General features: G+C 31.5%; 1 protein-coding gene across 2 annotated transcripts; it reads right to left on the reverse strand.

Moving 5' to 3' along the window:
- Nucleotides 1-234: 234 nt before the first annotated feature.
- LOC120091051 (Protein kinase superfamily protein) lies at nt 235-5,831 on the reverse strand. Of its 2 annotated transcripts, none has more exons than XM_039048855.2 (8): nt 5,327-5,831; nt 3,982-4,392; nt 3,449-3,823; nt 2,607-2,819; nt 1,790-2,161; nt 1,425-1,668; nt 1,196-1,343; nt 235-1,035 (listed from the first exon to the last, which is right to left on the reverse strand). In XM_039048855.2, the coding sequence occupies exons 1-8, from the start codon at nt 5,355-5,357 to the stop codon at nt 658-660; spliced, it is 2,172 nt and encodes a 723-aa protein (XP_038904783.1). In that variant the 5' UTR covers nt 5,358-5,831; the 3' UTR covers nt 235-657. The 2 variants fall into 2 exon arrangements, with proteins under 2 accessions (XP_038904783.1, XP_038904782.1); XM_039048854.2 differs by having other exon boundaries at nt 3,449-3,826; nt 5,327-5,816.
- Nucleotides 5,832-15,143: the final 9,312 nt, after the last annotated feature.

The raw sequence follows: 15,143 nt of genomic DNA on the forward strand, positions 1-15,143 counted from the left end.
GTAGTGCAATATTTAACTAAATCTAAGATCCAATTTGATGAAATCAAGAGAGCATAGTGAATCGATGTAACATGAAAATTCTAGAGTCAAATTATGATTTTTCTTTTTCTTTTCTTCACAAAGTGCAATGATGTGAGAACAAATGTTCAAACCTCTAACCAATTGACCAAAATTAATATTATAATGTATTAAACAGCTGAACTATATTTGGATTTGGCATTTTAGTCGAAGCCATTTAGCGCAAATTGTGGCATAAATTTTCATTCAAAGAGTAAATTTAAAGCCAAGAGGAGGAATCATTAACAAAAATCCTTTCAGGGCCATTCCCCATTGAACAGGCTACAAGAACATATATTTACAAAATCTATGCACCACATTGAGAATAAACAACACTGCCATGGAAAAATTGAAACAGCAGTTCTCCACAATGAGCAGGAAGTCTGAAGAAATTAACACCCCTTCCTTCTCCCACCAATCACCATTACAAAGTCCCCAAAAAGATCACACCACCACATACTTTCAACGTTACCTAAAATCCTCCAGCTTCACCCTCTCTCTAAATAGGATGCCAAACCAAAAAAAAAAGGTGGGGTAGAGATGGCGGGGGATTCTACCAACTCGCCGGGAGATTCCTAGTTACCTTGCTTTGAAAGACTCTCATCGTCCCTCATGTAGATCTTCAGAGAAAATTGCTGTTCGAGATACATTGTCATTGTCAAAAGCACTTAAACCAGAGTAAGGACCAGAAGAGAACATTGAAGAGGATCCATCGGACTCAAAAGTTGTGGACGACTGTCTAAGATTGGTTCGGTTATTGGAGGATGGTACCATGGAGTCTTGGTATTCTGTTACACGCTGCACCATTTTAAGAGACTGTACAACTTCACCCATAGTTGGACGTTGGCCAGCCTCCGGAGCAACACAGGCTGCAGCAATGGTACATACCCGCACAAAATCTTCCTTCGGATACTTTCCTCCAAGTCGTGGATCAGCAAGTTCTTCTAACCGATCCTTGTCTCTCAAAATTGGCCTCGCCTGAAACGAATAAAACCCACGCATCTAAGCTTACACCAGAATACATATATTTATAAATATACACCAACCTTGCAAAGATTAAACCAGAAAGACACAGCAGGTAGCACATTTATCAATATCAAACGATGAGAAGAATGGGAATTGCTCGATGAAAACGCACCCATGTGACCAGGTTCTCCTGTCCCGATGGTTGTGACATATCTACAGGTTTCCTTCCGGTGAGCAACTCGAGAAGTACAACTCCATAGCTATAAACATCACTTTTAACAAGTAGATGGCCAGTCATTGCATACTCAGGGGCGACATATCTGCAAGGGAATTGTATTCCATCAAATCCCAAAATTCAATATATAAGAATAGACTACTTTGAGAAGGGGAATGAGACGAACCCAAATGTGCCCATCACACGAGTAGAAAGGTAATTGGCTCTGCCTTCCGGAGCTTGTTTAGCAAGACCAAAGTCGGCAACTTTGGCATGGAAATTGTTCTCTAGCAATATATTTGAGGCCTTAAAGTCTCTGTGTATGACACAAGGTTGTGAATCTTCGTGAAGGTAAGCAAGCCCTCGGGCAGCATCCAGTGCAATTTTCATCCTGGTGTCCCAATCCAAAGGACAATTAACACCCAAAGGACCTGGGAAAAGAATTAGCTTGTCAATATATTGTTCTAAAAATCTTTAAGCTCAATGTAAATTGCCTTCATTTAAAGGTTCTCAAAATACTAGTCCACTCAGTAAAAGGAGGTAAATGGATACCATGGAGCCAGGCCTCCAAGCTTCCATTTGGAACAAGTTCATAGCATAACAGGTTTTGTGAAGAGTCACGATTGCTGTAGTAGCCAACAAGTTTAACGAGATTTCGATGATGCAACCGGCTAAGCATCTCCACCTCAACCAAAAACTCCTTGTCGCCTTGTTGCCCTCCACTTGTAAGCCTCTTGATTGCAACAGCTGTGCCGTCACTTAAGACACCCTTAAAAACCTTGCCAAACCCGCCCTCCCCAAGAATGCTGGCTGCTTCGAAGTTATTAGTTGCTTCTTTAAGCTCTTCATAAGTTAGAAATCTCATACTTGATGGATGAGGGAAAGATCCTGCCACAGGCACTTTGTCCTCAACCCTTGGTTTTTCTGAGATGTTAGAAGAATGGGTAAACATAGGGTTGACATAGAAGAAGAAATGATATAAAATTATGTGGAGATTGTAGAAACAATGATATCGGCAGTATCTACTCACACTGTATAGATTTCAAAACCATGTATTAGTTTTTTGAGGATAGAGGAGTAAAAATCTTATCTGATGTTGTCAAAACCACAGCTTAACTCATTTAAGCTTACGTTGTGTGACCAGTGCTTCATAGGCACTTAAATTTTCTCTTGTATTTGGCAATTCCTATTGACCTTATAGACAAAAAATCTAATGGATAATATGTTCCATACTCCATCACAAAAAAGAGTAGCTTTAATTGTCCGTAGGTTCAAGTTGGTGGCGGAGATATTTTTCAAAAGCTAGGTATAAACTTTACAGAAAGGAAAGAAATTAAGGGCACGATCATTCATAATTTTACACACGTACCAGTTATTAATGGAGGTGCTTCAGTCTTCCCACGATGAGATGTGCATAAGCAAATTATCAACACAAATAGAATGGCAATGAACAAAAAACCAGCGCCAACACCAAGAATAAGTGTCATATTAGAACGGTGTGCTTTACTAGGAGAACTCAGTGATGTTGAAGCTGGAAAATGATATTCAGGAGCTGCTGCAGGTGATGCAGAAGCTATAGGAGCTGTAGAACAAATGAAAATATAGTAACACAATAACTTGAAACCTACTGTAAATACTCAAGTCAGCTACAGGCTTAAAAGAATACACAACAACATTCATATCCTCAAAAGCAACACAACTGCAAGCAGAGGGTACCATAATTCCTCAATTATCCATGCATTATTCTTTTTTTTATAAGTATTCATACGTTACTGTTTACTAATTTATAGTCTGTGTACAAAATTTATAAATATTCATACATTACTAAGTTATAGTCTTAGTGTACTACAATAGCATTCAGAGCTGTTTTTTTTTTTTTTTAAAGCTTGAATTTGAATTAAGAACTGTTGACGGAATTTAACTTTGTACAGAATAAGCTGTCAGGACCAAAAGATTGAGTAAAAATATCAACTTCCACTGGCGTGCATTCAAAGATACATACTATGGAACACAACAAATACACATCTAGGTAGTCTCCCAAAAACAAAGTGCATAGTACTAATTCTCAAATCTACAATATAGTTCACTGCAAATCAAATTCTAAACAAGACATAAGTTATCGAAAAACGTGTTCTATACAACCTATAGCTACAATACTAATGTCATTAGCAGCGTGCACAGTTGAATAATTGTTTGAAATATTGGATGTACCTTGAGAAGGAGGTGGAGGCTTAAACCAGGTAATATTGAGAAGATTGTAATCACCAACTAGTGTAGGGTCCAGACGAACTTTATGCAATGTAAGTGAAGAGTTTATTGCAGATGCATCAACTGCAGAAAAGCTGATCCCAGCATGGGGAGTAATGTCCATTGAGATATTTAACCTCGATAAACTAAGTACATAAAAGTTTATCAGCTCAATCTGAGAGACTCGTAAACCAAGTTCAGAAGCTAACTCTTCAAGAAAAAGTTTCCAGTTAGGATTCTGTGATACGTTCAAGAGGAGGAGATCAATTTTTATGGGATAGACACAATGGCAGTCATCATCACTTCCTCGTTTTAGCACCATGTCAGGTTTGCAACAGTCTGCTAATTGATTAACAACAAAACCAGGAGCAGCCCTCAAATAAGTGTACTTGTCAACAAATAAAATTAACCAAAGTAGCACACTTTTAATTCAAAGACGACTGCAAGAAAGAAATATCCGGAGAAAAAGGAAGAAATAAAATCAGTATACGACTTACCTGCTGCAATAGGGGAAAGCGGTGGTTGAGGTAAGCCAGAGGGAATAGCACCAGCACTGGACTGTATGGGAGCGATGTTTTCAAGCCTACCATCAGGAGGAGCTGATCCACTCTTCATCAGTGGTTTGGAAAAATTTGAACTTGTGGGTGGGTGACCAGAAGTGATAAGGTGCCCATAGTAAGGAGGAGATGAGGGTGCTAGTCCAGCTTCTGGCGCACTCTGTGGTGACATATATTTTCGGTTATGGTGTTGGTGAAGAGGCAATTTCGCAGGTAGAGGCATATCGCGACTAGCAGGTGCAACCAAAGGTGCCGGTGGTACGCCGGGGACATCGGCATTGGTTACGGAAATCACAAACCACAATAAAATCAACTGTTTAGGAAACCGGTAAGAGACCTGTTCCAATATACCTGCATTGTAACCTCCAAATCAAGGTTTCGTACACTGAAAAAATGTATTGGCATAAATAATACAGTATGTCCTTCTAAGTATGCCACCTTAGTCTTCTAAAGGGGCTTGGGAAAGTTACTAAAGGAAGTTATGTATAGCAGCTATCTGACCATGCATTCTAAAATTCCCTTTGATCCCACAAAGGCATGTTTCATATAGCTCACAGATTCATTACCAGTAGGGGCAGAGCAAAAGGAGTCCTCCTTTTGGATCGTCTTAAATTAAATTTCAAAACTTATATAAAAGGGATAGGTTTCAAATTTCTATCTCTAATATTTTTACGAAATTATCAACATTATGGAAATAATACAAATATTTAAAATCGTTTGCCCTTTCCCATGAATTCTTGTTTGCTGCACCCCTAAATTCCAGGAAAGGTTTCAGTACCAGAATCCACACATCCATTATTTCTAGAGAACACTCGGCAATTAATGTTCATAGAGTCTTTGCCACTTGAATAGGATAAGATAAACAACACAACAATTTGCCATCCTCATACCACAATGGCTCACTTGAAAATTACAGAAATGGACCAAAGTCGAACAAAGGTCAAGTAAAGAAGGTGTCGGCAAGCTTGATATCACAACAATAACTCAAGAAAATGCGAAAGCCAGCCTGATCCTCAATCAAGCACAGCAACTCAATAAAGGTGAATGAATTCCGCATCACTAATTTCCTGATTTCCAACTAAAGCATTTCATTTCATCAAAATCCCACCGACGTTTTTTTCCATAGCTTAACAAATCACATAAGATTCAAAATCCTCAATCTCCTTTTCACCTCTACCAAATCCCAATCTTCACATTAACAGCAATCAAATGTCACAACGAAAAACCACTCAAACCCCATCAAACCCAGATAGAAAACGCAGAGAGAAAGCTAAAATAAACATACCTGCGGTAACGGAAGCCGCAGGTACCGACATCACCGACGCGTCAGATCTGTTAGATTTGGATCAAAACGCCGAAGAAACCATTCCCGAAATGAGCGTAGGTAAGAAGCAGAAGCAGAGACGATGCAAAAGCGAAGTGCAAATTGTTGGTTCCAACAAAGAACAATGACCAAAGCGGAGTAGTAACATCACCGAAAAGGGAAAGGAAACGAAACGAAACGAAACGAAACCCAGAAAAGCTGAAGCTATGAGTGAATGAAATAATGAATGAATCAGAGAATGAAATCGAAAAAGACGAAAAGGGTGTTGTGGGAAGTTCTTCTTCTTCTTGCTCTTCTACCCTGACAAAGTGACTGAGACTGAAGAGTACTCGGGGGAAGCTTTTTTCTCTTGAAATTTGGATTTTTTGGGGGTTTTTTACAGAGAACAAAATTGATGGGTTTGATGATTTGGAGTTTTTTTTTTCATTTTCGGAAGGATGCGTGACAAAGCAGAGAAGTAGAGAGAGACAGAAGAGGGATTTTGATGGACTGCCATTTGCATCTAATTTTCTAACGTGCGCAGTTAACGGAAAAGAACAAATTAACGGTAAAAATGAATGTCTGCGTCATCTCTACTACTCTACTGTGCTTGTTCATTTCTTTAACATTAAATATCCTATTTTATTACTCCTCCATTTTCCATTTTATTTTGGGGGAAAATATTTTTAAAAGAAAAAAATTACAAGTTTAGTTCTCCACTTGTAAATTTAAAGAGATTTAACTTTTTAATTTTGAAGTTTGGAAGAATATGTGTTTGATTCTTGAATTTTAAAAATATACATTCTTAATCTCCAAATTTATAAAAATAGATTTATTTAATTATTGAGTTTTCAAAATATATTTTTTTTAATTTTTAAGTTTATAAAAATAGGTTTAAAAATCATTGAATTATTTTTTGTTTGATTGTTTAAAAATAATTATATGATATTTAAAATTAGGGAAGAAATAGTTCTAGAGAGGATGTGATTTTTAAAATTATCCTTTTAATTTAAAAAGTAATATAATTATTCAGAATAATAGTTTAAAATTATATGAAATACTTTTTAAACGTGTTTTTAAAAACTCAGTAACTAAAAATGTACCTTTTCAAAACTCATAAACCAAATGGGTATCCTTATAAGCCTGGACTAAAAAAGTACATTTTTAAAACTCATAGACCAAACACAATTCTTCAAAACTTAAAGATCGAGAAGATAATTTTCCCTAAATTTAAGCTTCAAATATTGCATCTAATATGTCAAGTTTCAATTTTGAATCTAGTACATCCATGATAAATTCAAAACTTTTTAGAGTTAATTGATCCAATAGATATAAATTTAAATTTTATGACTAATCAACAAAGTTATGCATAGGATAGACGTAATAACCAAATGTTGAATGTATATGGATTTCATTTTAGTTCAATACAACATATGGAGGTCGGTAGACTAAATCTTTTGACATCTAAGTCAATAGCATATACATGTTAACTAGTTGAATTAAGCTCATATTTACAACAGACTCGTTTTTATTATATTATCACATCTCAAAATTTTAAAACTGAGCAATTATGTAAGTATACTTCAAAAAAGAGATTGTTTCTTCGTGTTTACAAAATTATAGGACTTCGTTGATGGTTAGGTATAATCAAAACAATTTTTGTAATTTCTTCCAAAAAAATAAAATAAAATAAAATAAAACCATTTGTTAAGTGTTATAGTTCCAACAATATTGGATTTCATTGTAAATCTTAAACTGTGCCAATGTTTTTTTTTTTTCGTTCATTGTAATCACTGCATTTTTAACTCCCACAAAAGAAGTTATAACATCAGGACTTAATTGCATCGTTTTTATTGATGAGGTATTTGCTCTACTTTAAAGTTTGAGAGAGTAAAATTTTATTGTCTATCTGTTATAAACTGTGATACATTGTGATAGACGATAATATTTTGTTATTATTTGTAAATATTTTTAATAGTTTTGTCATTTAAAATAATTTTCTTCTATATACGTATATACATATGTATGTATATATGTATGATGTGTATATATATATATGTATGCATGTATATATGTACGTGTGTATGTATAGATATCATTTTGATCTTTATACTTTAAAGTTTATTTAATTTTAGTCCCTATATTTTCAATTTTTTAATTTACATTTAATAAATTTTAATTTTAGTTTTTCAAAATTAATTTTTATCGAAATTGATTAAATAAAAATAATAATTTACATGCAAATAAATACAATATGTAAATATGCTTACAAAAATTATAATAAATGACAAAAAAATTATAAAAAAAAATCAACGGCAACTAAGTTTAAGATTGAATAAAAGTACTGATATTAAAATTAGAAAATTAAAAGTTCATAGATTAAAATTGAACAAATTTCAAAGTATATGAACCAAAGTGATATTTTAACTTGTATAAAAATACTTAAGTGCATCTTGATCATCCATCTTTGTGCGACCCATCTGAATGTCCAATTTAAGTTATCAGTGGCAAATTTAAATATATTTAAAGAAAATATATTATATATAAAGAAATTTTTTTGTGACTAAAGAAGATGAATAAAGATTAATGTGTCATGAATTGCACTTAAGTATTACTTATATATACGTATTTTCAATAACCTTCAATTAGCTACAAAATAAATAGGTTGAACAATCAAAATAATTATTTATAAAAGTTCACAAAATTGATATCGATGATGAAATAGTAGGTTGATTTGTTTCTATAGGTACTTCTTGCGCGATAATGTCCTATCTATACATACCAAAATTCCTTCTATTTTAATAGAGAAGAGAACGAGTTATTCACATTTCATTTGATCTTCTCTAAAAATAAAGTATTTAACTCCTAGCACCACATTTGTTGAACTCGTCGGGAAAGAAGGAAAAAAAATAGAAATCGAAATAATGGAAGAAAGAGGAAATTATTTTAAATTCAAATTTGTTAATATATATATATATATATATATATATATATATATATTTTAAATATAGCAACGTGTCACAATCTATTAGTGATAAACATTGATAGACTATGACATTTTACTATATTTATAAATATTTTTATTCAATTTATTATATTTGGAAAAAAAAACAACATAAAGAAAATATTTTTTTGTTGTGAACTTGAAGAGTACAATGGAAACACGGATACTCATCTGTTAAATATTTAATTTGTAAACCAAGACAAAATCTTGTTTTTTCGAGATATTTCATCTCAAATTCTTTCTTAAAATATTCTATTGCCTTTGAAAACTCTTCAAGAGTTCCAGTTGTATTTAAATCATCGACATATACAATTATAATAGCAAATCCTAACTGTGATCTCTTTATAAAAACACATGGACATATTGGATTGTTTTGATATCCTTCTTTCAACAAATATCCACTTAGGCAATTTTACCACATCCGTCCTGATTGTTTTGATTCATATAACGATCTCTGTAACTTTATTGAATACAATTCTCGGGAATTTGATTTACATGTTTCGGGTACCTTAAATCCTTGTGAGATTCTCGTATAAATATGTTGTGACTACATCCATAAGATGCATGTCCAATTTTTCATACATGGTTAGACCAATTAAATATCTTAATGAAATCGCATCCACCATTAGATAATGCGTCTTCTCATAATTAATACCAGGTCTTTGTGAAAAACCTTATGCAACTAGTCTTATTTTATATCTTGTGACCACTTTATTTTCATTTCTTTTCTCACAGATACCCATTTGTATCCTACAGATTTGACATCTTCTGATGTTCAGATTACTAGTCCAAAAATCCGACATTTTGAGTGAGTTTAATCCTACCTCGATTGCTTATTTCCACTGAAGCCAATCTTTTCCATGTCGACATTTTTCAACAGATTTTGGTTCAAAATCCTCATTTTCATATATAATATCAATAGTAACATTATGCATAAAAATGTTGTCAATAACTACATTAGTTTAGTTCCATATTTTTCCTGTCATGACATAGTTTAATGAAATTTCATTATTATCTTTAGGTATTTTACATTCCTCATTAGTCCTATCAAGAATTTCTTCATAGGTGTTTATATCCTCAACCAAGTCTTATTGACTATTTATTATTTTCTTTTTCAAGAATTTTTATCTTTGGAATCCACTGGTCTACCATGCTTCTGGCGTCTTACATACTCATTAGTGACAACTTGCTATGTTGGAATATTAATTTTTATGAAACATTTGCAATTGATATATGTGACTTAGTTACTTTCTTTGCATCTATGAATGCATCTGGTAACTGATTTGCTATATTTTGCAAATGAATTATCTTACGAGTTTACCTTGATTTGTACGGGGATTTAAATGAGACAATAACGATGCATTCTATGTAATTATTTTTCCAACTTTTTAATTCATCCCCCTAATGTTGGAAATTTTGTCTAATTAAAATGACAATCAACAAATCGTACAATAAATACATCACCCATCAAGGGTTAAGATATTTAATAATTGATGGAGAATCATATCCAATATATATTTCTAACATTTTTTGATGACCCATCTTAGTGCATTGAGGTGGAGCAATTGGAACATATACTGTATATGCAAAATTTTCAGATGGGAAATATTTGGCTCATGACAATAAACTAATTGTAATGACAAATATTTATGATAAGCTACTGACCTAATGCGTACAAGTGACACTGCATGCAAAATAGCATGTCCCCATATAGATGTAGGAAACTTAGCTCTCATAAGCAATGGTTTAGCAATTAACTGCACACGTTTTATGAATGATTCTGTCAAATCAATGTGTATAAACATGAGCTACAGGATGTTCAACACTTATCCCAATTGACATACAATAATTATAAAAAACTTGGGATGTAAATTTCTCATAATTATAAAGATGAATGATTTTAATTATATAATCAATAAATTGTGCTCTTAATTTAAATATTTGAGTAAGTAATTTTGCAAATGTAATATTTCAACTTGATAATAAGCACGCGTGTGACCATCTGCGGGATGCGTTTATTAATACTATAAAATATCTAAATGTCCACTTGATGGGTTAATAGACCCACATATATCACCATGAATTCGTTCTAAAAATGTAGGTGATTCAGTCCTCACTTTAGTCGGTGACGGTCTAATGATCAATTTTCCTGGAGAGCTAGCATCACATGATAATTCATTAGATTGAAAAATCTTCTAACTTTTCAATTGGTGTTCATTTGAATTATCAATAATTTTTCTCATCATTATAGACCCTGGATGACTTAATCTTTTATGCCAAATTGTAAATATTTCTGAATTCGTGAACTTCTGGTTCATTGTTGCATATGTTTTAATTACTCATATATGAGTATAATATAATATAGAAGTTAAAGCAGACGACTCTTCTAATATACATTTTTCATATGAGACAATATATATGATATAAAGATACTTCATATTATTCTTTTTATCAGTCTCAATATGATAACCAATGCAACGTATCTCTTTAAAACTAAGTAGATTCTTTTCTATTGATTAGATAACAATGCATTGTCAATTGGAATTTCCGTTCCTCTAGGCAAAATAATCTTTATTTTTCCAAATCCTTCAATTAGGTTTGCAAAACCTGATATTGTATTAACTTTTACTTCTAGTATTGTCAATTTGGAAAAATATTTTATACTTACAAGTATTGTATGTGCAGTTACACTGTCTGCTAGACGCAGATCTTCTTTATTCATTTTTTAGTCACCCAATATATGAAAATTATCGAAGTTTATTCATTAAAAGAAAATAATTGCAATGAGAAAAATAACTCTTGGAATATACAAAGGTTAATATATACTAACACGAGGAAAAAAAAAAAGTGGAGATGAAAAAAACAGCATTAAGTCTAGATATTGATTAAAACTAAATATTGTTCGGTCGCGAGAAGACGTGAAATTAGTTTAAAATATTGTTTAAAACTTTTCTCTAGATATTCCTATTGTATAAGCATATCCGAAATGTAGAAAAATGTTTTCTCTAACATATTGATTTAAAATTTTGAAGCCTCAAGTGCATTTATTTACGACGAGCTTTAGGAAGAAAATTTATTTTCTGATGATCACATTTTTATGGCATCTAGGTGTATTTTGGCATCAAATACTAATGATAAATAATTATTACCTTAATATCAAATGCTAAAAATTTCAATTTTATAATGTTTTCATAGTAACATTATTACAAAATATTATATTTATGTTAGAAATTAATATATATAACAATATTTAATTTATTAATTATAACGAATAGAAAAAAACTGACATAAGAAGCTCGTGCTGATAAGATGTTGTGAACTTGATGAGTACAATGGGAATACAGATACCAATAAAATATAATATTAAAATAAATATAATATAATATAATAATACAATAAATAAATCTTAAAAGAAATTAAACGTAATATATAAATAAATAAAATAAAATAAATTGACAAAATATAAAATAAGAAATTTCTCTAAATTTTTCATTTTCTCAAATTTTCATGGAATATGTCAAATGTGTGTCTTTTTCACCAATTGTCACCATTTATAGACAATGAATTACATAATCACTAATAATGTATAATGTTGAGACACGTGGATAAACGGATAGATGAGAGTATGACACATAATCAATTGGCACTACCGATGAGAACATCTATTATTATAATATTTATAAATATATTTGTTTCCTTTTAACGGGGGTATGAGGCCGCACGAGGGTAGAACGGGCGTCGGCGAAGGAATTGATTGGTCAAAGAAAGAATGGAAGCCGCCTTTAATAGCGGTTGGTTTGTTAGGTTTTGGAATTTGTCCACCACATTGACATTGCCCGTCCTTTTCCCTTTCACATTTTTCAAAAACCAATTTATAAATATTTTATACCCAATTTAATGTCGATGTGTAAATTAAAATCTTGAATCAATTATTTTATCAATTTAAATTATAACTTTTACAAGTGTATGAATTTACTCAAAAATTTTGATAAAAAAGAAATTACCCTAATTTTTAGACTTTGCTCGAAAAACTATCATTTTATACTTAGTTATAATAGTATTGATTTAAATTATAAATTTTTATAAGTATATTAATTTACATTATCCTTTAATTTTAACTTGAAAAACTGTCTTAATTTTAACTTGAAAAACTATCATATGAGACCATTTATAATTGTATTGAAATCAATTTAAACATTTTTATTAAGATTGTCTTTAAAAAAGCATTCATATATCGACTTTTATACGTGGGTAGACTACTTCAAAAATTGAACTAACAAAATGGAGGACTAGAATTGATGCATATATAATTTCCAAATGAATTTTTTAATGAGAGTCTAAATTGATTCGTTCATGAAAGTTTGAAAATTTAATCGATAAAATTGTAGGTCTCACATGATGTTTATCCAAACATAAAGCAAATGAAGAGTAAATATTGATAAACTTACAAAATTCATAGTTTTTTTTTTTTAAAAAAAAACGGCTATTATTTGTTTAAGGTTGCTTGGTTCATGGTGAAAGAACTATATTGATAATTTTTTCATGGGATGTCTCTCGAAATGTCTTCCAGGATGTTGATTCTATAGACAAACTTTTCCCTTATTTGGAATATTTTGCATTGTTATTATTTTGAGATGTTTTCTTTTTTTATGGTCTATCGAATTTGAATAGGAATATTTTCCTTTCTTCCACCATGCCTACTCAATGGCGAGATATTGTCTTGCTAGGGTTTACGTTTGTGGGTTGTGAGCCAAGTACGATTAAGTTTTGTAGCCGATCACCAAAGTTCTTTGTAATATTAGTGATAGTGAAGCAAGAAGTTTGAATAGTATTTAGTGACATGTTTTTTTTATTATTATTCTTGAATTATTTGAACAAATCTTAATAAGAGTCTCTTGTCCTTGAGGGGGCCTAACATCTTTGATTGAAAAGGGATTCTCATCCTTAGGGGATCCTAAGATAATTTAGATCGATAAGGTGTTCTCAAACTTAGGGGGAGCTTAAGTTTATCAAGTGAAATGAAGGTAAAAAGATATAAAGCACTGGGGAGAATGTGTCTCACACTTAGGAGGAGCGTAAGGAATTATTTTCTAATATTCACATACTTAGGAGGAGCATAAGTTTCATCGAGAAGGAGTCTCACATCTAGGAGAAACCTAGGTGACCAACATAAGTTAAGCTCTACACGTGTCATTGTAAATGTCATTACTTTACATATAAGTACAACTTTGTAAACGTTTGACTTTTTTTATATTAGTGAATTTATCTTTCCCGAGCACACTATTCATCAACATTAGGTGAAATATCACCGAATTGGATTACTAATCCATGTGTGTTATTTGCTCAATCAATTGTTGGTACTTTACTTGTTGTTTGTGTGATTGTCAAAACTATCAGTGGAACATTTGTGTTTTGTATAACGAATCACTTTAATTTTAATGGGCTTAGCTCGATGATAATTGACATGACATTTCTCCCTAAAAATTAATAATAATAATAAAAAAAAAAAATTAACTATGTTCTACTTCCTTATAATTTCTTTTTCTTTTTGAAAATAAATAAATTGACATAACATCCTTATTGTTTCTTTTATTTCATAAATGTTCACTTCAATTAATTATTGTTTTTCTTTTGTTCAAGTTATATCAACTTTCCTTTGAGTCACATTTTCTAATTTGAGAGGCAAAAAAGCTGATGTGGAGGTTGATCTAGCTTTATTTATCAAAGTCCCAAATCTAAGGTTTGAAATCTCCTACCCCTAAACTAAACTAGAAAGAGAGAAAAACTTAATTTTTATCCCTAAATTTAGTGAAACTATCCAGTGGATTCAACCATTAAACTATTGCATATACCTGAAGAAATAATTATAAGAAGCAAATCAAAGAAGATTCAAGAGGCTTTCACATCATATCTTTAAAGCTAGCAAATTTACAAAAAACAATAAATAATTTTGAACCCAAATTTTTATGTAATGTTAGTTCATTGAATCAAGAAAAGAATGACAATGAAGATGACACGGAAAGAGTCTTATGGTTTGGAAGATGACATGAAGGTTAAAAATAGTTGGCACGATAAAAGTCTTATAGTACGGAAGATGACATGGAGGTTAAAAAAAGTGTATATATTTTGTGAAGAAAATGTTGTCAAGTATGTACTGTATTGAAAATTGTGATGAAGCTTGTCGCCTCCTAGAGGGGATATTGAAGACAATTTGGAGACTCTATATCTTTAGTTTTGTATTTTGACTTATTAATTAGTATACAATTAAATTTTAAGTTCTAGGTCTTATTTTCTACAATTTGCAATTAATCGTGTTTGAACGACTTTTGAATTTTTTGTCATATCCACGATCATTTGGCCTTTAAAATGACTTGTGATGCTCTTGAAAATTCATATTATCAATATCAAAAAGTTTGTGTGTATTCAATCCCTTTGGTATTGTCTTTCTTTCAAATTTTAGTATAGATTTGATGTTTAAATCATTTCATTGGGTTAGTATTGATTGAATTAATTCTGGAATAGGTTGTTTAAAGATCTAAGAGTGGCCATTATAGATTCTAAGTTTGGTCTAAGTCAACTTTATTTGTGAGTGTTTGCAAGATCATAAAATGACCTTTAACTTTGCATCCAACAAATATTGCGAGCATTTATCATTTTTACTAACTTTTAATTTAATTAGAGTGAAGCATAAACTTAAATTTGTTTTATTATAGGTTCATATTTTGCTACATTCTTTAGTGTCACTTTTTCATTGATACTTCATTAACTCCACACTATGTCACATATGCTTTGTAT

The sequence above is a fragment of the Benincasa hispida genome, chromosome 11 (assembly GCF_027475165.1).
Source record: "Benincasa hispida cultivar pf3 chromosome 11, pf3_genome.v1.1, whole genome shotgun sequence".
NCBI classification, from domain to species: Eukaryota; Viridiplantae; Streptophyta; class Magnoliopsida; order Cucurbitales; family Cucurbitaceae; genus Benincasa; species Benincasa hispida.